The sequence below is a fragment of the Eleutherodactylus coqui genome, chromosome 13 (assembly GCF_035609145.1).
Source record: "Eleutherodactylus coqui strain aEleCoq1 chromosome 13, aEleCoq1.hap1, whole genome shotgun sequence".
Lineage (NCBI taxonomy): Eukaryota > Metazoa > Chordata > Amphibia > Anura > Eleutherodactylidae > Eleutherodactylus > Eleutherodactylus coqui.
Genome location: NC_089849.1, coordinates 64461007 through 64488088, shown reverse-complemented (window position 1 = coordinate 64488088; position 27082 = coordinate 64461007). Strand labels below are relative to the sequence as shown.

General features: G+C 44.4%; 1 protein-coding gene across 1 annotated transcript in view; it reads left to right on the top strand.

Annotated features, from left to right (window-relative positions):
• CDH22 (cadherin 22) overlaps positions 1-27082 on the top strand; it is a 156254-nt gene that overhangs the window by 52147 nt on the left and 77025 nt on the right. Inside the window, exons 2-3 of the mRNA XM_066587905.1 lie at positions 24783-25077; positions 25155-25274. Of these exons, the coding sequence (XP_066444002.1) occupies positions 24783-25077; positions 25155-25274 (415 nt within the window). The remainder of the gene's footprint in view (positions 1-24782; positions 25078-25154; positions 25275-27082) is intronic.

The window sequence follows — 27082 nt, the reverse complement described above, 5'->3', positions numbered from 1 at the left end:
CTGTATGGCTCATATTTAATGCACGATGTATATTACAAAGTGCATTAATATGGCCATACAGAAGTGCTTAACCCCACTTGCTTTCGCGAGACAACCCCTTTAAGGTAGGGTATTCAAGCGCCATTACCAGAAAGAGAATGCTCTCTCAGCACTGAGGACTACACGGAAGACTGCCGTAGCGCCGTAGCCTAGCGTGAGGGAGCGAACGCTGCCTGCTGAATATTGTTTTTTTTTTTTTCATGCAGTGTAGTTAGGGCTTATTTTTGGGGGAGCACTTATATTTCAAGCCCCCACCCCGCCCCCTTGAAAATCAGGGTAAGGCTTGTTATCAGAGTAGGTCTTATTTTAGGGGAAACATGTTATTACAGCACTGTGATGGCACTGGCTCAGGGGCTATGCCTACACTATCATTTGCAGATGACAGCTGTATAATACAACTGGCAACCTCACATGAACAGTCAAGATCAGAGATAACTCAGATTTCAGCAACTTAACCCACACCTCCCAACTGTCCCATTTCTGGTGGGACAGTCCTGGTTTTCACCCGCTGTCCCGACGTCCGGGGTAGTCTTCTGTTTGTCCCGCCTGCTCTTTCTGGCCACACACCGACATCTTCCTGTTACCAGCATGATCCTTTCATCGCACTTACTATTACAAGTTTATCTTAATATAGGGATTACGGATATGAAAAAGCAAAGAGCCAAAGACATTTGTGTGGAAACCTCTGATGAGACAAGTTGGACAAGAGAGGCAGTCATGTCGATCTGGACTGGAGAAAACCACAAAGCTAATTAGTGATGATGTCATGTCTGAGTCACACTGTTATTGTTGATCCTGCCACTGACTTACTCTGATCAGTCACAATTAGTGTACTTGCTCCTTAGTATGACATAGATGCATCTGTACTAGTCCCATATGGATAAGTCCTGTATGATGTTGTGTGGGTTGGAGGAGTTGCTAATCATGACACTCGAGATAGAACTATTGCATCTTACACAAATGGCCTCTGTCACAATAGACTGCACAGAAAGAGTGCACAAACCCAAGGGATACACAAAGGGAGATACAAACAACCACAGACAAAACACGCCAAAATACTTACCAAATGTTCTACAACTCAAACAGATGGAAATATGAATAGTACATACAAGGTATTGGTTTGTATTTTGACCAGAATACGTAAGCTCACAAGCCCACGTCAAGGGTTCTCGTTGTCTTGTGAGTCCCTACTCTAGCAAGACAACTAAAACCACAAAAAGGAACCCTGGCTACAAGCGGGACGATCAGCCCAATAAGGGCAGCCCCACATTGGAACCTAGGGGCCTGTCTCCCCCTAGACACGGGGACAACAGACAAGGGAAATCATACAACAGGTATCTTCACACCTCCAGACACAGATATCACCACACAGAAATTCAACAATGCATACAGACACAGAACAATGTCTGAACACCTGTAAACACACACTGAACAAGTCACTGTACAAATCAACAAACAGACACAAGTAAATCCCACCAAGAACCTCATGCATGCAACTTACACCGAAACAGAACTTGCATGACTTCAAGTACCAGAGTTCTGTGAGATAAATGGGAAAATGACCAGCAGCCTCTAGTGAGAGGGGCTGGTATTTATGTACATAAGACCAATGGTGATTGGCTAGCTGGAGAACTCCACAAAATTAGCCTGCCAAATCAACCACACCTGCAGCCGTGTGCTCCTGGAAACCCATAGAACTACAGGTCCAAGGAGCACAACCTGACAACTATTGGCTTAGGGATCATTTTCTGTGTTGTGCTACACCTGAAATGCAGGGATCATCTTATGGCAGGCTCACACAAGCGCGTTGGATTCCCGCAGCAGATTTCAGCTGTGAGGTCGGCCGGTAACCCTGCGTGCCACACTTTACTCTATTGCAGATGACCATGGAAGCACGCGGGCGGTCATGCACAGTACGGGTGTTTTGTTTGTTTGTATTTCCTGCGCTGCCACTTGGCGATAACGTGGGCACCAACAGCCCATACAGGATGTTAATTGCATATGGGCTGCGGGTCACACACCTCCATTGACATCAGTGGGGGACGTGCATGTGGATTTTGCAGGGAAATAGAGCATGCAGAATTTTTTTTTCCGCTCGTGCAGTACACATTTTGTATCTGCGAGTGTGAAGAAAAATTTGAAAATACATTCCTTTCAACCCGGTTGGGTGAGACCGTCCTAAATCAGACTGACCCGCAAGAAACCATTATCCTGTCATTTATGCTTTATGGTGAACACTAAAAAAATTGCAGAATTTTTGTTTTTATACCCACCCCCCAAAAAGTAAATAAAATGTCAAGTTATGCAATAAATAATGTCTCCAAAAATGCTACTAATAAATACTGCAGCTCGCCACACGAATGAATAAGCCAATGATAGGGTTATGTTGACGAAAAAATAAAAATGTTACGGTTTTTGAAAACTGAAGATGAAAATCCCAAAAAATTGCTACGTCTTTGGCCATGTCTTTAAGGGGTTAATCTGAAAATAAGTAGAGTATCAAAAAAACATTAGAAGAGGATAACTCGATTTCTATTTACTGCGGATTTTTTTTTTTTTTTTTTTTTTTAATAGGGAGTTTTTCTTTCAAAAAGAATTGTGTTCTGGAAAGATAGTCTTCAGCAAAATTGTACTTCTTTGCAAACAAGGAGCGGAGAACAATTCCATCACGCAGTCGTCTTCGCTGTCAGGATGTCAGTATTTCCCATTCCAAAAGACATCATCATTACAGCTTCTTCGAAACCAAAAACTTAAAAAAAAATTTAAAAAAAGCCCGTAGAAGAAATTCATTATACGACGGCCATTTATCACTTTCACATATATGAATAGATGTCCATTACACGGAGCTCCTTAATAGGAGCTTTCATGTTCTGCGTTTAGTTATACATTGAGGACAGCACTTTCATTCCTTTCAGCAAAGCTTTTTTGGCAGGGGCAACACTCCTTGCCTGCTGAAATTGTCACCAGACCGAGCTGAGCTTGTCCCTGGCTCCAAGCAAATGCTGCCTGCAAATAAGTGGCACAAGGAAGATAACAATGTGCTTGTTGCTTGTATTAATGATTAGAATATAGAAGTGCAGGTATGGGAATCGTGTCTGGAAGCAAGGGGCCTGGAATCTGCCATATTTTTCTGTTCATTTATAGTAAGAAATAAATTGTTCAGCTATCAATTTTTTATGTAACGATAAAGGTTAAAGCGTAGCTAACTTTTCAGCCGCATTTTCATAATAAGCTGTCATGTGTATATACAGGAGGAGCAGCAACGCTGCTGCCCATTATATGACTTTTTTTACTCCAGCTTTCCCCTTTGCAGGCTCCATCTCTAAGGCTGCTTTCAGATTGGCATATTTTAGATTCGTATTTGATCCGTGATTTGGGGACGGAGCTAATGGGACTCTATGTACGAGGGGCTGCTGATAAGTCTTTGGCTTTACCCAGAAGGAAATGAGATAGGAAGATGAAACTTTACATTTATTCCACATACTCCCCACTGATGTCAACACACTTCTTACATCGGTATTCAGAGTTCTGTAAGCCTTGCAAAAAGAAGGATTTCGGTTGTGCCTAAAACCAGTCATCCGTAGCAGCCATGGCATCAGAAATGGTGTGAAATTTGCTACCCTTGAGGTGTTTCTTCAGGTTTGGAAACAGATGATAGTCGGAGGGAGCTAGATCTGGTGAATAGGGTGGGTGGTCCACCAGCTGGAAGCCTAGCTCCACCAGTTTTGCCGTGGTCGCTTGTGCAGTGTGAGTGGAGGCGTTGTCTTGCAGGAACAAGATTCCTTTGGACAGCTTGCCGTGCCTTTTGGCCTTCAAGGCTGCCTTTAATTGGTCCAAAAGTTCAATGTAATACCTTGCATTGATGGTGGAACCATTTTAAAGGTAGTCCACTAGCAGCACGCCCTCCTTATCCCAGAACACAGACGCCATCACCTTAGTGGCTGAACTTCTTTGGGCGAGGAGAACCACTGTGCCTCCACTCTTTTGACTGCTCCGTGGTTTCAGGGTCATAAAAATAAATCCAGGTCTCATCCATAGTGACCAGTGGATACAGGAAGTTCTTATCAGTCCGGAAACGCTGACAAATGGACCAAATGGAAGTTTTCACTCGCATGCTTTTCTGATCTGTTGTCAAACATTTGGGGACCCACTTTACAGATAGCTTCTTCATGTTCAAATGTTCATGGATAATGACACAAACACGTTCACCAGAAATCCCCATGATGTCTGCTATTCCTGCAGCTGAAATTCGCCGATTCTCCAGTATGGGGTTGTGCACAGCATCGGCGATCTCTGGAACAACAACCTCTCGCGCTCCTCCAGGACGTTCCTCATCATTGGTGCTGAAGTGGCCCGTTTTAAATTTGGCAACCCAGATATGTCTGCAACATATCACCATGAATATCCTTTAAGGACTTGCCTTGCAGAAACAAGAATTTTATCACTCCTCTGCTCTCATTTGCTGTGAATATCGCCTTAGACTCCGCCATCTTGTTTTCCCGCTTGCCAAGATCACTGTTGCCATAAGCTACAAACACAACATTTTTAAAACCTATAATAGACACATAAGGCTTTAATGTGATGTAACATCCGTTACCATAGAAACAAAAAAAGAACACAAAGCCAAAGACTTATCAGCACCTCCTCGTATCTATTCACATGGGCATATTTTTCACGAACGTTTTTTTAAAAATGCAGCATGACCTATTAGCATTTGCCCAATAGAAAAAAAAACAATACAAAGGCAAATACTGATGACACATGGTTATAATACACTCGTCTGAACCCAGCGTAAGGCCGTCTGCACATGAGGGAGCGGAATCCGGCAGCAGAATCTGGCTGTGACCCCAACCCGCGACCCTGTGTACCTGCATTATATGTAATGCAGATGACCGCGGAGGCTCGCAGGTGGTCATGGGCAGTACAGATTTTTTTTTTCAAATATTTGTATTTCCCACGCCATTGCTAGGTGATGATGCAGGTACCTGCGGTCCATATGCAATGTTAATTGCGTACGGACTGCGGTTCGGACGGTGTCCATTGACTTCAAACTGTCTGCAGCAAAATAGAGCATGCTCCGCTCAAAGAATACGCAATTCGTATCCACGAGTGTGAAGAAAAAAGAAAAAAGTACATACCTTTCAATTCGTGTGATTTGCTATGGATCCTCCGTGCAGACGATGATCGTGGATTCCACAAAAGGAATCTGGCTGTGTGAAGCCGGCCTAATGCTCAGTTTTTCTTGAGGTGGCGAATGTAGATTAGCTGCTATGATGGCTCACTTATACTGCACACAGAGGAGGGATCTTGTTTTCTTATCACTCTCTATTATATATAAAGCAATCACAGAAAATGGCCGTTACTTACTGGGTGAGGAGTGCATAGTGGATAGAGGGTGCCAGACCATTCTGATATATGTAGTTCACCATGCAGACCAGCAACCTATAAATGACGCCATGATAATTCGGCGGGTTGCCCCGCATTTCAAACAGTGAACCACATTGGTACTGCCACCCTGGGCTCCCCCTGGAGTCTCAAAGCGACACTGCATGTGAATGATAGATAATAAATGCAAGGCATTGGTTGGATGTTGGCCAGGATACATGAGCCCACTAACCACTTCACGGTTCCTTGCGTTGTAGTGGGGCCCTACACTAATATAAATGCATCACAGAAGGGGAAATAAAAAACTAAAAACAATCACAGAAAATAGCCGTTACTTACTGACTGAGGAGTGCATATAGATGCATCCTCCTCTCACCATGCAGGTAGCTGACTACCAAATGGTGGAGCCAATAACACCTGTTAATGACGCCATGATAAGTGTAAGGACCCACTACAACGCAAGGAACCGTGAAGTGGTTAGTGGGCTCATGTATCTTGGCCAACATCCAACCAATGCCTTGCATTTATTATCTATCATTCACATGCAGTGTGGCTTTAAGACTCCAGGGGGAGCCCAGGGTGGCAGTACCAATATGGTTCACTGTTTGAAATGCAGGGTAACCCGGCAAATTATCATGGCGTCATTAATAGGTTGCTGGTCTGCATGGTGAACTACATATATCAGAATGGTCTGGCACCCTGTATCCACTATGCGTGGGGGTATACACCAAGCAGCCACCCCCCTCTATATCAAGAGGCAGTGTGAGTGGTTGTCTTATCGGTGTCCTGCACAGGTGTTATTGGCTCCTCCATTTGGCAGTCTGCTACCTGCATGGTGAGAGGAGGATGCATCTATATGTACTCCTCACCCAGTAAGTAACGGCCATTTTCTGTGATTGTTTTTAATTTTTTGTTTCCCCTTCTGTGACGCTATTATATCTAAAGCAATACCAGCAGCAGCATGGAGGACATTATGCAGCAATACTGAGCAGTGTAGATGTGAATCTAGAACTGACATGACATTAAAGTCTTAGTAAAACCTGCAGTCATATCTTTGTGTGAGTCTCTCTGCCTCTGTCTCTGCCTCTGTCTCCGCCCCCCCCCCCCCAACCCCTCCACCTCTAGGTTGGATTAGAAGTTAAGAACTATTTTTCCAGGTGATTTAGGATGGTGGAGGTTTTCTAAGATTACTATTTATACAGGTCTAGAGCAGTAAAGAGTACAGAGTGTACATATCATTTTATTTAAGCTTAATAGATCAAACATTCTTCATTAGTTGATTTCATTATATGGGATGTCCACAGAAATGCCTATCCAGGGGCAAAAGAGATCTTTCCAGCCTTACAGGAGGGTATGTGTGTATGTAGAGCTACTTGTTCCGGCGCTAAAATAAGCACAGGGAATCAATTTAAGACAAATTAGTATAGAAATGCATTTACTCATTGGTGGCAATTAGAAAATACCCCAAATGAATGAATGCAATCATGAGATAAAAAGGGAAGATCACCTTTTCCCCTGGATAGGTATTTCTGTGGACACACGCCCTGCTCCTTGGCCACCACATTCCTTGGCCACTCTGGATTTCTTTCTGTAGGGTCACCTTAAATGCTCCCACATACTGTGCTAATCTAGTATCAAGTATTTCCACTACACATGTCATATACTACTGATAATGAAGACTAGAAGCAATGGGATGAAACTGAAAGGGAGGAGACACAAATTAGATATTAGAAAAAACCTTCTGACAGTGAGGGTGATCAATGAGTGGAACGGGCTACCACAGAAGGTGGTGAGTTCTCCTTCATTGGAAGTCTTCAAACAGAGTCTGGACAGACAACTGTCTGGGATGATTTTGTGAATCCTGCATTGAGCAGGGGGTTGGACCCAATGACCGTAGAGGTCTCTTCCAACTCTACTATTCTATGATTCTTTGACAGTGATCCCTCAAGTTATAATGCCCTCAAGATACAATATTTTCAACAAACAATGGTCTTTTCCGGATAATTATAACTTGAAACTAGATTCAACATACAATGTCAAAAGCAGACTGCTAATGTGGCATGTGTAATTGAGTGGAAGATCCTGCCAATCAGAATGGGCATTTCAGTAGTATTACTGAAGTACAGGCACTGACTAGCTGTCAAATAGCACCTCTCTTTATCAAAAGCTTAATTATCATTTCACACAGTATATGTCATCAATAAGGCGTAATATGCAATTTGCAAATCAACCCATAAAGATCCTTTTACACAAACCGATGATTGACTAGACAAATACACGCATGTGCAGAGGGGAAGAGCTGGACTCTGTACCATGATTGCTGTTTGTTTGCTGTTTTTTTGTTCGATATCTGATAACTATGCCTTTAAGAGAGGGGTGGTGGAGTGTGGTGGGGTGTGGCCAGCTTTTGGGCGTGAATGTCCTGGACCAAAAAACGAATGTGGTGCTGCAAGTAGGATGCATCTTAAGAGATCTTGAAGCTGACCCTAATGTGGTCAACTTCTGAGTGCCTTACGGGATATCTTAGAAAGAGCAAGACAAATTTTTACTCTGCTGATTACCAGAAGCTGGTCCTAACCGCCTTACTACTCCACTGCAATTGCTCCACCACGCCAACGGAAGACACGGTTAGTGGGCCCGCTATTGTGAGTATGCCCAGGAACACAATGACAGAGACTTAGTGAACAGGCACTTACCTAGAAAAGGACTATTTGCATCCTGATTACAGGAATATCCGATCCATGAGAAGGTTACTGGCTACAAGTACAAGGACTGCGATTGTTGTCTTCGGCCCAAGTAAGGCCTTCAAGTCTTGACTGGTTTCATTTTGTTATATTCTTCTATTGTGTTACTAAAGTTCGTTCAGCAGCATAGAAAGAGAAAGTCTCCATCCTTCCAGAGCTACTCCCAAAGCATCTGGTGGGTCTCCATGCCTACTGTGGCACAGGCCACAGCCTGACTTGGCCTGGCCGGAGCTGGGCCACGATGGTTTAATGAGCCTGGCAAGGCCACAATGACACCCACAACCAGACAGACCCCAACGCAGACCAACATCTTGGTCCCTGTGAAGGCAACAGAGTGTCCTGCATCACCAGCTCCATGGTAGTAGAAATCCAACCTAAACTTCCTACTCGGCAAACATTGACATATGAATGTTTGTTCCCAATCTTTGCCCAGTGTAAATATAGCATAGCCATAAATTCCAATTGTCAGAGCTCCAAATGAGATTGCAGAACCTTTGAGGCCAGCCATTGTGGTTCTAGAGCCTGAAATCACTGGAACTTTGGGGAGATCATCAGACCCGGACTTTTTCTTCACATCCAAGGAGTTCTGACTCTAATTTTATTCACCTCATCTGTTCTAGAATACAAAGGAATACCTTCATATCTTCTATTCCCCAGCAAATTAGTAACATGAAGCAAGGAGCATTGATAATTCATTGCGAGCAAGGACACATTTAGCGATTCCTTCACCCTGCACAACCTATCTGACTTATTGCCAGAGTGAATGCAACCATGATAGCTTACTAACTAATTGAATTGAACGGAAAATTGATGCGGCCCTCCAGGCAGTGATTTGAAGTTTGGGGCTGTTTAGCGAGCACATTGAGCACCCACTGTTTCAACCTTTTAAGGATGTCCTTTGATATCCATGGTTTAAGGAGGATGTCTGGTAAAGAAAAACAATTGTCAAATATTCTATTAGAGCACTGTAAGTTAATAATGGAATCCAACTCCCCATTCCCCTATTAATTCACTGTAGCAGAGAGTGACAACAAAGGGTGCTTCCCTATGTAGCTCTCTTTCACTGGAGGACCCAATATGTCCATGCATTAACTAGATAGTCCATTTTTAATGGGTGTCATGTAATTCTTAATCTCTATAGTGCTGACACTGCAAGGAACTGAGCACTTCCTGCCAAGCTCATGCATAGATTACAAGTGATTGCCTGGGAACAACTGCTGTTCAGCGTATTTCTAGGTAGACCCCCTTAAAGTGCACTAATGGCAGACTGTAAACAGTAAAATGTGTAATAAATTGAATGGATACATACATAGTCAGTAGCTATTTATATATTACATATGGAATAATTTAGTGAATCCCAGAATTTGTCTAGGGCAATTTGGTGAATCCTGCATTGAGTACGGGGTTGGACCCAATGACCCTGGAGGTCGCTTTCAACTCTACCATTCTATGATGCTAATATATATATATATATATATATATATATATATATATATATATGTGTGTGTGTGTGTGTGTGTAGATATACACCCACATAGACACTGAATGGCAGCTTTATTGGAGACTCTTATTTGGTTGTGTGTCGGCCCTCCTTTGCTATAGATTCCACTAGGTGTTCATATTTTGTAGCAGTATTGGTCCATGCAGACAGGATACCAGTAGAGATGAGCGAGCATACTCGTCCGAGCTTGATACTCGTTCGAGTATTAGGGTGTTCGAGATGCTCGTTACTCGAGACGAGTACCATGCGATGTTCGAGTTACTTTCACTTTCTTCCCTGAGAAATTTGCGCGCTTTTCTGGCCAATAGAAAGACAGGAAAGGCATTACAACTTCCCCCTGCGACGTTCATGCCCTATACCACCCCCCTGCAGTGAGTGGCTGGCGAGATTAGGTGTCACCCGAGTACTAAAATCTGCCCGCCCGCGGCTCGCCACAGATGCATTCTGACATAGTTCAGGGAAAGTGCTGTTGAAGCCGGAGCTGCTATAGGGAGAGCGTTAGGAGTGATTTTAGGCTTCAAGAACCCCAACGGCCCTTCTTAGGCCATAGAAATCGCAGATCGCACATATGTGCGATCTGCGATTCCTGTTCTCTTCTCTATATGCGCTCAATGGGGCCGGCGGCAGCAGCGCCGACCCCATTGAGAACATATAGAAGACAAATCATTCTTCTCTGCCACAGCTGTAACAGCTGTGGCAGAGAAGAACGATTTTTGCCCATTGAATTCAATGGAGCCGGCAATACAGCAGGTTCTACTGAAAGCAATGGGCTGCCGGCGTGCGCGGGATGAATTGTCGGGAAGGGCTTAAATATATAAGCCCTTCCCTGCAATTCATCCAGAAATGTGTTACAATAAAAATATATACCGTATATACCGGCGTATAAGGCGACGGGGCGTATAAGACGACCCCCCAACTGTCACCTTATACGCCGGGAATACAGCGGAGCAAAGAATAAAATTCATTACTCACTTCCCCCGGCATTCTGCGGTGCTGCTGCAGGCTGTCGCTCCCTCCTGGTCCCTGGCAGAGCATTGCTTTCTGGACGCAGGGCTTGAAATTCCCGCCTCCAGAAAGCTACTGTGATTAGCTAACACACGCCGTCAGCCAATCACAGCCATTCAATGACATCATTGTCATTGGCTGTGATTGGCTGAAGGCACGTGTGTTTTCTGGAGGCGGGGATTTCAAGCCCTGCGTCCAGAAAGCAATGCTCTGCCGGGGACCAGGAGGGAGCGACAGCCTGCAGCAGCGCCGCAGAACGCCGGGGAAAGTGAGTAATGATTTTTATTCTTTGCTCCGCTGTATTCCCGGCATATAAGGTGACAGTTGGCAGGTCGTCTTATACGCCCCGTCGCCTTATATGCCGGTATATACGGTATATATTTTTATTTTTACACATTTCTGGATGAATTGCAGGGAAGGGCTTAAATATTTAAGCCCTTCCCGACAATTCATCCCACGCACGCCGGCAGCCCATTGCTTTCAGTGGAACCTGCTGTATTGCCGGCTCCATTGAATTCAATGGGCTAACATCGTTCTTCTCTGCCACAGCTGTTACAGCTATGGTAGAGGAGAACGATCTTTATGCTGACAGTGCGGGGGGGGGGGACCACTCTTGCCGCTATTGTGGCTTAATAGTGGGACCTGTGAACTTGAGATGCAGCCCAACATGTAGCCCCTCGCCTGCCCTATCCGTTGCTGTGTCGTTCCCATCACTTTCTTGAATTGCCCAGATTTTCACAAATGAAAACCTTAGCGAGCATCGGCGATATACAAAAATGCTCACGTCGCCCATTGACTTCAATGGGGTTCGTTACTCGAAACGAACCCTCGAGCATCGCGAAAATTTCGTTCCGAGTAACGAGCACCCGAGCATTTTGGTGCTCGCTCATCTCTAGATACCAGATGTAGCACAGTTTAACTTGACTTTTAATGCATTATGATAGCTTTCTTTACCACCATTTATTTACTCTTTACTAGAGATGAGCGAGCATACTCGTCCGAGCTTGATGCTCGCTCGAGTATTAGGGTGTTCGAGATGCTCGTTACTCGAGACGAGCACCACGCGATGTTCGAGTTACTTTCACTTTCTTCCCTGAGAAATTAGCGCGCTTTTCTGGCCAATAGAAAGACAGGGAAGGCATTACAACTTCCTCCTGTGATGTTCCAGCCCTATACCACCCCCCTGCAGTGAGTGGCTGGGGAGATCAGGTGACACCCGAGTATTAAAATCTGCCCCGCCCGCGGCTCGCCACAGATGCATGCTGACCGAGATCAGGGAAAGTGCTGTCTTGCTGTAGCTGCTATAGGGAGAGTGTTAGGTGTTATTTTAGTCTTCAAGAACCCCAACGGTCCTTCTTAGGGCCACATCTGACCGTGTGCAGTACTGTTGAGGCTGCTGGGAGCAGTGTTGCACAATTTATTTTATTTTTTGTATATCGGGCGTGCAGACCATAGCGTCCTCAGTCTGCAGTCATTTTACAGAGTATAGGGGCAGTACTGGTGATGCAGGGACAGTGGGAAAGGTGAAAGAGATATACTGGCTATATAGGCAGTGTGGTTGTTCGCAAAAACTTCCAAAAAATACAATATTTGGCCTGCCTGTCACTGCCTTCAGTTTACTGCGTCTCTGCTGGGGGTAGTAGTTGGTGAATTAATACCCAGCCTTGCGCATAATTGTTTCCTGTCTCTGCAGTGCGTTACGTATGCGAAGTCAGCCTCCAACAGGGAAATCGAAATACAGTGTATATCACAGGCAGTGTGGTTGTTCCCAAAAAGTTCAAAAAAATACAATATTTGGCCTGCCTGTCACTGCCTTCAGTTTACTGAGTCTCTGCTGGGGGTAGTAGTTGGTGAATTAATATCCAGCCTTGCGCATAATTGTTTCTTGCCTCTGCAGTGCGTTACGTACGCGAAGTCAGCCTCCAACAGGGAAATCGAAATACAGTGTATATCACAGGCAATGTGGTTGTTCCCAAAAAGTTCAAAAAAATACTATATTTGGCCTTCCTGTCACTGCCTTCAGTTTACTGCGTCTCAGCTGGGGGTAGTAGTTGGTGAATTAATACGTTGAAACTTGCACCTGAACCAATTTTTATTTTAACTGGGCTGCTCCAGGCCTAGTTACAAATTAAGCCACATTAACCAAAGCGATTAATGGGTTTCACCTGCCCTCTTGGTTGGGCATGGGCAATTTTTCTGAGGTACATTAGTACCGTTGGTACACCAATTTTTTGGGGCCCTCGCCTACAGTGTAATCCTAGTAATTTTTATGGGCTTCGCCTGCACTCATGCTACAGCAAGGTGTGTGGGGTTGGCCTACACTTTTGCTACATAAATGTAACTGGGGCCTTGTCTATACTGCAACTACTGAAATGTGAAAGAGACTGTTATCTCCCTAAACTGCTGCAACGGGAATGTTACTGTGGCCTGTCTTGACTGCTACTACTACTGAAATGGAGCTAATACTGTGCTCCCCCTATACTGCTGCTTCGGAATTGTTACTGGGGCCTGTCTTGACTGCTACTATTACTGTAATGGAACTAAGACTGTCCCCCCCCCCCCCCCCTATACTGCTGCTTCGGAATTGTTACTGGGGCCTGTCTGGATTGCTACTACTACTGAAATGGAACTAATACTGTGCTCCCCCTATAATGCTGCTAGTGATATGTTACTGGGGCCTGTCCCTAATGCTACCGCTGAAATGTTACTAATTCTGGGCTCTGCCTATACCGCTGCTAATGCTATGTCACTGGGGTGTGGAAACGGAGGCTTCCCAAAGACATTATGGTGGCGAGGCCATTTCCCACCAACGCGGTTACTATTAAGGTGCATATAACCACGGACACGTGGAGAGGACACGTAGTGCCTCAAAAACATCCCCCTCCTCCTCCAACAATGAAAACATTCTTTGCAAATACCTTTGCATTGGTCTGTCTGGTGGCAGTCCAAGAATTTCACCTTTACCGATACAACAAGAGAGCCCCCCCCAACATCCCCCCGCCACGGCCCACTTAATCCTGGCCACATTCCGAAAACCAACTAAATAAAACCGCGCTACTAGGTCCGCAGTCGCCACCACATTCCCACCAACGCGGTTACTGTTAAGGTACATATTACCAGTCTGACTGGGGCATGCACTGTGGGCCGAAGCCCACCTGTATTGTATGTGATGTTAGCTCTGCTGAGCAGGGCACTGCAATGGGATACATTTATGTACCACCCATGCTGTGGGTCCACAGGGACTTCACATTAGGGATTTGTACCTGCCAGTGTGTATGTATTAAAAACCCCGGTCAGACTGGGGCATGCAGTATGGGCCGAAGACCACCTGCATTTAATCGGACGTAACCTCAGCTGTGATGGGCAATGCAATGGGATATATTTATGTACCGCCGGTGGCTTCCTGGGACCCACCTATGCTGTCGGTCCACATGAAGTTGTAACTGCATGTGTCTACTTATAAAGAACCCCAGTCTGACTGGGGCATGCAGTGTTGGCCGAAGCCCACCTGCATTTAATGTGACGTCACCTCAGCTGTGCTGGGCACTGCAATGGGATATATTTATGTACCGCCGGTGGGTTCCAGGGAGCCACCCATGCTGTCGGTCCACAGGGACTTCACATTAGGGATTTGTACCTGCCAGTGTGTATGTATTAAAAACCCCGGTCAGACTGGGGCATGCAGTGTGGACCGAAGACCACCTGCATTTAATCGGACGTAACCTCAGCTGTGCTGGGCAATGCAATGGGATATATTTATGTACCGCCAGTGGCTTCCTGGGACCCACCTATGCTGTCGATCCACACGGAGTTGTAACTGCATGTGTCTACTTATAAAGAACCCCAGTCTGACTGGGGCATGCAGTGTTGGCCGAAGCCCACCTGCATTTAATGTGACGTTACCTCAGCGGTGCTGGGCACTGCAATGGGATATATTTATGTACCGTCGGTGGGTTTCAGGGAGCCACCCATGCTGTCGGTCCACAGGGACTTCACATTAGGGATTTGTACCTGCCAGTGTGTATGTATTAAAAACCCCAGTCAGACTGGGGCATGCAGTGTGGGCCGAAGACCACCTGCATTTAATCGGACGTAACCTCAGCTGTGCTGGGCATTGCAATGGGATATATTTATGTACCGCCGGTGGCTTCCTGGGACCCTCCTATGCTGTCGGTCCACACGGACTTCACATTAGGGATTTGTACCTGCCAGTGTGTATGTATTAAAAACCCCGGTCAGACTGGGGCATGCAGTGTGGGCCGAAGACCACCTGCATTTAATCAAACGTAACCTCAGCTGTGCTGGGCATTGCAATGGGATATATTTATGTACCACCGGTGGCTTCCTGGGACCCTCCCATGCTGTCGGTCCACACGGACTTCAAAATAGGGAGTTGTACCTGCCTGTGTCTACTTTAAAAAACCCCAGTCTGACTGGGGCATGCAGTGTGGACCGAAGCCCACCTGCATTTAATCTGACGTTAGCTCTGCTGTCCAGGGCACTGCAATGGGATACATTTATGTACAGCCGGTGGGTTCCAGGGAGCCACCCATGCTGTGGGTGCACACGGAATTCCCATTGCGGAGTTGTACCTGCCTGTGTCTACTTATAAAAAACCCCAGTCTGACTGGGGCATGCAGTGGGGGCCGAAGACCACCTGCATTTAATCGGACGTAACCTCAGCTGTGCTGGGTATTGCAATGGGATATATTTATGTACCGCCGGTGGCTTCCTGGGACCCTCCCATGCTGTCAGTCCACACGGACTTCACATTAGGGATTTGTACCTGCCAGTGTGTATGTATTAAAAACCCCGGTCAGACTGGGGCATGCAGTGTGGACCGAAGCCCACCTGCATTTAATCTGACGTTAGCTCTGCTGTCCAGGGCACTGCAATGGGATACATTTATGTACAGCCGGTGGGTTCCAGGGAGCCACCCATGCTGTGGGTGCACACGGAATTCCCATTGCGGAGTTGTACCTGCCTGTGACTATTTATAAAAAACCCCGGTCTGACTGGGGCATGCAGTGTGGGCCGAAGCCCACCTGTTTTTAATCTGACGTTAGCTCTACTATCCGGGGCACTGCATTGGGAGAAACTACAGGAGCAATACAGCGCTAATGAGACATGCACAGCTACACTAGCATTGGAGTCCGCTGTAGGCCCGCGATTGCTGAGGGTTTGTGCAGAGGCCTATGTCCTTGGTGCAGTGAAAGTCCGCTTCTTGCCTAGGATTGCTGAAGCTGTGAGCCAAGGCCTATATCGTGGGCGCGGTGCAAGTCTGCCATGTTTGGCCGCTCAGATTAATTTTTCTGGTTCATGTCTTGGGCTTCCTAGGACCCCCCTATGCTGTTGGTGCAAACTTAGTTCCCATCGCGGTGTTTGACCTGTCTGGCACAAAGGCACTGACTGACTTGGGTAGAGGGCAGAGCGCTGACGGCTTTCCCCTTGCAGTGTGGATTGAGCTATGCGACACCTTGACAGAATGAATACTGTGTGGCACATGGATTCCCCATTGATATGCCCACGTTTGCAGCTCCTGACGGAGGTGGCACAGGATTGGAGTTCTCATTGCTTCTATACAGCATTGTGGGCTATTAAAGAGGGTCGCTGCCTGGCCCTGCCAACCCTCTGCAGTGTGTGCCTCCAGTTCCTCCTCATGGCAGACGCACTTATAAATAGACATGAGGGTGGTGTGGCTATGAGGCCAGCGTGTGGCATGAGGGCAGCTGAAGGCTGCGCAGGGACACTTTGGTGTGCGCTGTGGACACTGGGTCGTGCGGGGGGGTTGGGCAGCATGTAACCCAGGAGAAGTGGCAGCGGAGTGTCATGCAGGCAGTGATTGTGCTTTGTTGGAGGTAGTGTGGTGCTTAGCTAAGGTATGCCTTGCCAATGAGGGTTTTTCAGAAGTAAAAATTGTTGGGGGGGGGCATTCTTGCCGCTATTGTGGCTTAATAGTGGGACCTGGGAACTTGAGATGCAGCCCAACATGTAGCCCCTCGCCTGCCCTATCCGTTTCTGTGTCGTTCCCATCACTTTCTTGAATTTCCCAGATTTTCACAAATGAAAACCTTAGCGAGCATCGGCGATATACAAAAATGCTCGAGTCGCCCATTGACTTCAATGGGATTCGTTACTCGAAACGAACCCTCGAGCATCGCGAAAAGTTCGACTCGAGTAACGAGCACCCGAGCATTTTGGTGCTCGCTCATCTCTACTCCTTACTTAATTGCTTTATAATAGTTTTGTGTGGTGTTTAGATAAGAGAACAATAGATTTTGATGGGCTTAAAAAATGTTATAAAAAATTATCACAATCAAGTTAAACTTTGCTACATTTATAGCTTGTAGTTGCTGCAGATTTGATGGAGGTGCTGACCTGCTCTGAACAGCTGACAGGAAGGGTTCATTGATTCATGCTGCTTTTGCTAAATTCTACCCCTCCCGTCAGCATGGTGCACCAGAAATCTGGATTCATCTGACATGGTGATGTTTTTTCACTGCTCAGTGATCCAATTTTTGCTCTTTTTTTCCACTGGATTGTATTTCTGTTTTTATTAGACAGAAATGGCACTGGAACTGGTAGTCTACTGTTATAGCCCATCTGTGCTAATGAACGACAAGTTGTGCATTTGGACACATAAGTTGGAGCACCAGCATTGTATCCAGCAGTTTGCTTGACTGTACACAGCCTGTTCATCAGAATGATTCTTGACATTCTCCTCTGACCCCTTATATCAGCAAGTCCACAGGATCCCCTTTTCCCACTCTTGGTATACTGTTGACACTGTCACATTAGAAAACCCCACAAGGTTAGCAGTTTTTGAAATAATAGAGCCAACTAGTCAGGTGCTGATGACCAAGCCTTAATCGCTGGATATGAGATAGATAGATAGATAGATAGATAGATAGATAGATAGATAGATAGATAGATAGATAGATAGATAGATAGATAGATAGATAGATAGATAGATAGATAGATAGATAGATAGATAGATAGATAGATAGATAGATAGATGGATAGATGGATAGATGGATGGATGGATGGATGGATAGATAGATAGATAGATAGATAGATAGATAGATAGATAGATAGATAGATAGATAGATAGATAGATAGATAGATAGATAGCTTTGTCTTCTGGTTTGTACTTATTTAATAGAAAGGCAGAAAACTTTTCCCCATATAAAATAGACAAGGGATATAAAATAGAAAAATCTAATAATTGCCGTTGGATTTAATTTTTCTTTTGTTAGAAATTCAAATTCCGTTTTTCCAGGATAATCAGCTATTAGTATACTACCTGGGAATAAAATCAGAAACACATTGTGAGAAAAGCCTAATGTCAAGAATAAACCTATTATATTCTACAAACCCAAAGCCGCAACTACCGAATACTTGTCACGGATTTTTTCTTTTACCTTTGCTCTAAAAGAATGATGAAATATACTGCGCACCCGGTAGCCCATAGGTATGTCTAGATTCTCAAGGGAAACTGCTCCTCAGAAATGCAGTCATGTTGGGACAGATTACCGAGGGGCTTTGTGGATGTGAGCATGGCTCAGGCAGATTAAGGGCTGAATGATTTGTTAAAGACATACAGGATATACGGAGACTGTATACAATAAAATATGGCAGGTGAAAATCTAGCAAGCTAGCAGGACAGATTTACATAAAATGGGGAGTACAATGTGAAATGTAAACCGTTATCCCTAAGGCTGGCTGTCCATAGGTGATAGTTCATAGCATGATCCGCGGCGATAAATTACACGCGGATCACGCTTGAAACGCTTTCCATATGATAACTATGAAAAGCCCAGCCTGATAAACACGAGAGGTAAATCCATTGCGATTTTCCTGCTCGGGTCTAAAAATCGCTGCATGCCACGATTTTCCGCAATGAACCAATCATAATGATAGGTTCATCGCCGTGACTTTGGCCTCCTGCACACAGGCATATTTGCATTGCGGAGTCCGTGGCGGACCTCCACTTCCAGACTCCACAGCAAATACAGCCCATACTATTCAATGGCAAAACGCCATTTCATTTCCATGAGCGGAAATTGATTGCAATTTTCCACTCGCGGAGAATGAATCACAGCATGCTGCGGTTTTGTGCGGTTTACGCACGGCCGGCTTCCATTGAAGTCAATAGAAGCCGTCCGTCCCATGGTACTTCCGCAGTAAGCACTGTGGAAGTATCGCGGGATACGTGTCACCCACCCCCTCCCCCCCAAGTGCTGGCAGCTACTGTGGATGCCTGACGGAGTGCCGGCAGGCACATCCGCAGCACTCGCAGAAGGCACTGGACAGGTATGCAGGGGTCACCAGTCGGGCACCGGGTTGAACTCTGCTGAGCGAATGCCGCATGCGGGGTCCGACCCGCCTGTGTGCAAGAGGCCTTTATTAATGATTTCCCGCATTGAAAGAAAAGAACGCTTGCGAGAATCCGTCCTGACTGTGGACAGGCGGCCTAAGTGAAACAAAGGTATGTGTGTGCCACGTACAGATTTAGTTGTCAATGAACTCTAGTGTAATTCCATGAGTAACTAGTACTAGGATATATGTTCAGATATATGGAGTTTCATTGTGTGAAACATCTAATAAACAAGCCCATGAAGTGAAAGCCATTGGGAGTAATTACTAACAAGCATTAAAATCATAAATGTGCTAAAACCCACAGTGATGAAAAAGGAGAATAACTTTACTGAATGTTCTTTAAAGGAAAGGTGTCATCAGAAAATGACCTAATGTTTAGACTTCATTTAATATGTTTTTTACGAATTCGTTTTTTTAGAATTTTGAATATTACATACTGCATTTTAAAAAATACTAAAGTCCTGCATTTTTCACGCTGACCACTAAGCCTAATAAAAATGTGATATTTCCTGTTCTGTGGAGAAAACTTTTCAGCAGTCATCTAATTATAATCACAGGCATAATTATAATAGAAGGCAACGCCTAAATATAGATAGCATAGCAATAGGTGATGGTCACAGCTCTCCTGCTTTCTGTACAGGTGACAGAACGTGTCTAGAACAGTCTCCAATAGTAATCAATTGGTCTCTAGAGATGAGCGAGCATACTTGCTAAGGGCAATTGCTCGAGCAAGCATTGCCCTTAGCGAGTACCTGCCCGCTCAAAAGAAAAAGTTAGGCTGCCGGCGCGGGGGAGTGGTGAGTAGCGGCAGTCAGCAGGGGGGAGCGGGGGGGGAGAGAGGGAGAATCTCCCCTCCGTTCTTCCCCGCTCTCCCCCGCAGCTCCCTGCCCGCCGCCGGCACCCGAACCTTTTCTCTCGAGCGGGCAGGTACTCGCTAAGGGCAATGCTCGCTCGAGCAATTTCCCTTGGCGAGTATGCTCGCTCATCACTAGTCTCCTCCTGTCCATGGTGTCTATGGCCTGTGATTTCTGCTGCAAAATTGCACATTTAAGTCAATGAGTGCATTACATAAAATGGAATGCACTCACATAGCAGGCAAGTGCGTTTCGGTTTTTACACACCCTTGACTTTATTGGGAGTTTTTAATGACATCAATTGGGTCACTTTCCAATTTTTCTACATGTGTGAGAAAGAGATCGCAATCAGATGACACTCACTCATCCGTATAAAAACACAACCCGAACAAAAACTGACATGAAATGCTCATAGAGTCACAGAGGAATCAGTCAGTTTTCACCAAAATCACCCTCCGCTGTGTGCATAAGACCTTAGTTCAACTACCCACTGAGCTCCCACATGTATACTATGATACCCAATTGGAATGGAAGCATGCTGTTCAGCCATGCACTTGGTATTGATTTCTTTCATTTCAAACTCCCATAATACAGTTTTAGCTGTTAGTATTTTCAATTCAGCCAGTTTTCAGTTGACTGAGGAAGAAATATTATACCGGACGTATCCACACATCAGGGTCTCCAACTGTTGCTGTCCGACTTGCACAAATGTAGCTGGAGCTACTATGGGGCATCTTCCGCTAACACATATCTGTGGCAGGCAGGTACAGAAAACATTTATGGCTGGCAGATTGTTATAGGGCCTCTGTGGCTGGAATATAATTATGACGTATCTACAGGGCCAGGTTGACCATTGAACCCACCAGCCAGGAAAATTCCTGCTGGGCCGGCCAGGTCCTGGGGCTAGTGGACAGGCAAGAATGTTAAAATCTTTTTGTGGAATGCATTAGAAGAAAATCAAAAAAACTTACTTATTACAGAGTTGTGGTCTGGTATCTATAAGGGGTACTGTAGTGGGGACTGGGGCCTATGAGCGTCATTATTACTGAGTGGAGCCTTTGACGGGCTTTATTACTAATTGAGAGCATATCAATGAGTATTGTTACTGAGTGGGGGGGGGGGATATGAGTAGCTTTATTACTGAGTGGGGGCCATGAGGGATTTATTATTGAGTGGGGGCACTTTTACAATGTTTGGGACACTAAAAGTGTCACTTATTATGTGAGATTTGCAGGGAGAAAAAAAGGAAACTACTATTACTCTGTGGGCCATCATGGGTGGCATTATTACTTTCTGGGGCACTATAAATGGGGATATTATGTAGAAGTTTGGAAAACAAAGCCAGGTGGCAGGAAAATTCAGGAGTCAAAGATGCCATGGGAGAAGTCGCCATGGCGATCTGGGTAAGATAGAGAAGTAAAGGGAAATTCAAGTGACTCCAGTCAGACACAATGTCACCTGTGATCTCTGGATATAACAGTACTATACAGCCTGCGCAGTGCTTATATAGAGCTGGTATCAACCAGTATATGGTCACAGGGGGGGGGGGGGTAATAATGATCTTTCTTTAGTGTTTTTTCAGCACAACTATGGTGATATTATTTGGTTACAGTCTGGCGCTGTTGTCTGGTCATCATGCAGTGTTATTATTTGTCTTTGTAATGTCCTTATTCAGTAACAGTATAGTGGTATCAGTCATTATGTGGTGGTTATATGTTATCATGGTCTGGTGGTATTATTTGGCTGGTATACAGTGTTACTATTGGTAACATGGGCCTTGGTATAGTGGGTTTTGTGCAGTGACAGTGGAGGCAATTACATGGGTCATGATGATTACAGTGATATCGCATATATGTGTCACAAAATAAAATGTTTTTCAGCTGTCATTTTTTTTAAACAAACTTTATTAACATTTATTCAGTTTTGTTTTTTTTTTAAGACCCACAAGGGACATCAAAAAGTGATATTTGGTATACTCGATGTAGCAAAAAATTATTCCCTATGCATCTAAAACTGCAAAGCAATCCATTAGACTGTGCTGAAGGCATAGTATAATGAGAGCTGCACCTGGAATTACCACCGCCGGCCACTACACAGGGGTCAGAACAATCTGCTTACACTCCGTACCTTGTATTTTGGCTGAGGATAGGTCATCAGTAGCATTTCCCTGGAAAACCCCCTCCAGTCCTAACATGTTCTGTGCTTTGTAGAAACTTTGCTGCGGTGAGCTATGCACACTACATAGGCTTCTTCCTTTCTCCGACCTTCGTTGCTGTGGCTGGCGATTTGCTGACCCTTGCTTGCTTGTATTTGCCCCACTTGCTGCTTGTTGGGAGGGGCGCCCTACAACATGGGGCCATTTTGTAAATTCTTTCAAGGGCCACTTTGGGTTCCCAATCCGCCCCTGGGTATCTGTGTGGATGGTATGTTATTTTAATGGCATCAGTGGATGGCCTACGCTTTTTGAAGGCATCAGTGACCGACAGTACACTTTGGAGCTTTGGACTCCAATGTGTATTTTATGCACATTGTATCTTCTATTGTTTCCAATTGATGAAGTTATGATATAAAATGAATGTGCAGTACCAAGATGATAATTGATGAACATACTGTTTTCCTGACCTGGTGCCTACTTCCCTCTTACCACTTTCTGGAGTTGGTGGGCCTGCCCACTCCATTACTCTCCCACATGAGACCTTCCTTATGTCTAGTATTATATATAGTTATATGCTTTTCAAGGTTGAAAATAGGCATATGTTCATCTAGTTTTACTTATTATGGGACTTCATTGATCTGAGGAAAGCAAAGGCAACCCATATGTGTTCGTGGAGTTCTGTGCCAGCAGACTTTATTGGCAAAATCTGCTTCTATAGTAACAGATGTAATTGTACAAGCAGCTATCATGTCCAAACAAAATGCCACGGTTGAATTTAAATGGACACTAACCTTTCAACAAACATTGCATAAATCAATAGTACAGGCGAATATAAGACATTTTTTTAATACATTTTATCAGAGAAAATGCTTCTTTCCTCCCTCCCCTCCTTTCTAAACTGTGCTAACTCTGAAAAACTGATAAATATGTCTTGGTAGACAAGGTGGACTAACAGCTCACTGAGGGATCAGACCATGTTGACTATAGAGGTCTATGGAGAGGAGAAATGGGAGGAGGAAGATGAGCCAAGAGAGAAGGAGAGAGACTGATGAAGAGACTGTGCTGCAGCCAGTAGCAAGTTTTTTACTGTTTTATAGCTAATGGGATTACCTCTAGATTGGTCAGTACCACTGAATAATGTCTTCCATGCTGTTGCTGCTTCTCTGTATATGTAAAATAATGATAGGGGAGCAGAATCTCTTCTTCTTTGTATATGTGTCACAGAAAGAAGGATGGTGATGAAGCAGATAGACTAAACAGAAAGTGAAGTTTTTATCGAAAACACAGAAATAAAAGTTAACAATTGAATCTTAAAGAACAAGCAATTGTATTCTCATTCCTGATTATCTAAACATAATATATGATTAACTATATAAGTAGTTATTACTTACCCAACAATATCAATAATACTTTGCTAATATCAGTATAGTCTCACATAAATGTAGGTTACAGAACGCAACACATAGTTTGGCTAAGAGTTGTCTTTCTCTTTTCTCAATGTGAAATATCTCAGTCCAGAAATAAGGATCTTTCTATACTCACCAATACGCTGAAAATCCTCAGGAGCCCAAGTGACGGAAAATTATCTCTAACAGTCCAATCTCCCTAATACAATAAGTGGATTCTGGAACAGGTGTGCTGACTCGACACTAACTCTCTCTTTCTGTGTGGCCTTGTCAAAGGCTGGTCTCACTTACAATTCGATGCACAGGATGTTTCAGGCTACATGGTTCAAAGTTAGTCTTTTGCTTTATGCGCATCCAGGAGCACTTTTTGAAGCTCATGCTCTCTGGTTCTTGTCATTGGCATTGCTCCTCACCAGCTCAGTGCCATTGCGGTCTTGCTGCGCCCTAATCACAGGCGGCACAGAACCCAGCTCACTGAGCCCTTGGGCCTACATAAGCTTTGGTGAGCTCACAACACAACAGAAAATTGCTCTTTTTATAGTCATCGCACCAAAGAGACAACAAATGTCCAGTGAGCAAAATTCAGTTCCATTGTGCCAAATGTTGGCGCATACTACGATTTTGGCCAAATTTCTGGTGCCTCTTTTCTCTCTATGGTAATATTATACATTAGTGTGGGTCCTTATAAATGCAGTTTGTGGAGCCATCATAACTGCTTGTCTGTACACAAGAGCTCAGGGAAAATGAAGAATTACAGATGGAGCCTGATAAAGGGAAAAGTGATGAAAAATGCAGGATGCAAGTCATATAATGGATAGAAACAGTGTTATTCCTCATGTACATGTGACAGATTATTCTTAAGAGTCATCTAAAAGGTTAGGTGTGCTTTAATCATTTAGTAGTTCCTGGCATTGTATACATCTTCACTTTCTTTGTTGAGATCTGCTCTCTTGAAAATCCATTTCACATTATTGCATTCGTAGCCACTACATTCCTGTACAAGTACCACTACACGGCCCTGCAAGAAGACTCTGCTTTACCCCTGTTCCTCATCTATTTTTTTCCATTCCCTTGCTCTCACATTGTCATGGCAGTGCCCTTTTCACAGGTTACCGTCACTGTGACATTTTTTTGGTCTCATGGGGAACTAAATGATTATATTTATACTTAAATTGTATGTTCAGTCAAAACAAGCTCAAGTTTAGCTTTTGACCGGGTTAGATGCAATTTTCTTGTCTTTTCTAAACTTTTCCCTATATTTGCTTTTGTCTCAGGCTTTCCGATTCTTATCTACATCTAATTCCATCTTTACAGATTCATTCAGACTCAGATGAAGGAGATGGTTCCATCAAATACACCATTTCTGGAGAGGGAGCTGGCTCCATCTTTATCATTGATGAACTGACTGGAGATATACATGCCACAGAGCGTTTGGATCGGGAGCACAAGACCTTCTACACCCTCCGTGCCCAAGCCAGAGACAGACACACTGATCGACTACTTGAGCCAGAGTCTGAATTTATTATTAAAGTGCAGGACATTAATGATAGTGAACCACGCTTCCTGCAGGCCCCGTACATTGGAAGTGTTCCTGAGCTATCTCCTGTTGGTAAGGCACATTTCCTCAGAAAGTTGAACCACAAATGGTGAATGGAATTATGAAGCTTGTTTCTGTCCTCCTTATAGGAACATCTGTTATGGCGGTATCAGCATTTGATGCAGATGACCCTGCTTATGGAAGTAGTGCAAGAGTGGTTTATAGTGTCCTGGAAGGGGAGAAGCACTTCACTGTGGACAGCAAGACAGGTAAGAGCCCATTAAATAAATGCCAGATGCACTATATCACTCTTCTTAGTGAAGCCACCATACCTCAAATAGGGTTTTGATACAAGCTCAACAATTGTTTTCAAATACCTCACACCTCTTAACTGTTAAGAAAAGTTATCATACACTCATTAAAAAAATCAAGCACCTAGAAGGAGTTGTTGGTATCAAATTAAACTTTCTACGTGTAATTGTAACGTTGATATAAGGAAGTGAATACAATATCAGAGGAAAAGCATCATTTATTGTGGAAAACCAAATTCTTGAAGGGAGGTTCTAGTACCCTGTTGGACCTACTTACTCTAGATTGTGCAAACTCATAGGTTGTCGAAGTTGGCATTCCAAATAGTCCCATACATGTTCTATTGGCAATAAATCTAGCGACAGGGCAGCCATGGAAGTGTGGCAGTGCTGTGGAGGCTGTCTTTGTCCCTCATACCACTACTAGTCGTGAGCAACTGTCGTATGTTATGGCTCCCCAAACTATCTTACCAGCAGTGGGGGTAGTGTGCTGCTCCACAGCAAAGACAGGATTGAGGTCCTCGCCCCTAGGTCTCCAGACATAAACTCAATATTGTCAGTTCCATAACTAACTAAACCTGGATTCATTGCTGGAGACAACCCAGTTCCACTCCGTAGCAGTCTAGTTTTGTCATTCATGACAGCACTGCAAACTCCACCATGGACCTATCCTCATCTCCCTTGCATTTCTTTTCTATGGGCACTTTAAGCCTGCAGTATTTTGCATCAGTAGTAGTGTTGAGAGGACTCAACCAATAGAACTCTGTTTTGGGTCAAACTTTGGTAAAAAATACTATGTGGTGAGAACTCAAACCTCAGGCGGTTCATTTCTACTGAATCAGAAGTGTGTTGAACACTGTCTAACAGAGTGGCAGTGGTGGTTTTTCAATGGATGTGGCTCAGTGATTAGCACCTCTTCTTTTTAGCACTGGAGTCCTGGGTTCAAATCTTACCTGACCAAAGATAACATCTGTATGGAGCTTGTATGTTTGTATTTCTTGTTATTCTCTGCTCCAAGGGAAAAGAAGTGCAGTGGCTCAGAAGTTAGCACTGTTGCCTTGCAGTGCTGGAGTTCTAGGTTCAAATTTGACTGAGGACAATGGAGTTTTACAAAGTCCATGCAGATGTTGTCCTCAGTGAGATTTGATCGTAGGACCCCAGTGCTGCAGGGCAACAGTGGTAACCACTGATCCACATCCATTGAACGGACACTGCCATGCTGCTCTTAGGGGGTTTAATGAATTTTTGATTTAAGTCAAAATCAGGAGTGGGTCGATAAAACAGTGCAAATCTTTCCAATATAGCTTATCTCTGTAGGTTACACTCCTGGCTTTGGCTTACAAATACTAATCCAAAATAGTGACTAGAATACTGGCGTGTGAAAGTGACCCATTTCTCATTTCATCTATACCCATTACCCTTTAGAAAACCTCTATTAAAGAGTCTGTCCCACTCCTCTTTTTCCTTTCAAGTTGTTCTAAAAGCTAAAATAAGATACCAGTATGCCGGGACTTGCAAAGAGATTTAGGCTTTACATGGCAGTACTTTTCAAGTGACTTTTTACATTTACCAAGGCTACTACTGGTGTTGACAAAAATTCTTATCTCTCTACATGAAATATGACTGGTAATCAAGGACTTAGATATTAGCAGAACATACTATTAAGCTATTATATAGTCTTATAGTGCTAATGTAGGCCTTTCCTATAAGCCTGTATAAGTATTTATGACAGCTTCCTGTGTGGAGATAAAGTTATTACTATGTAAGAG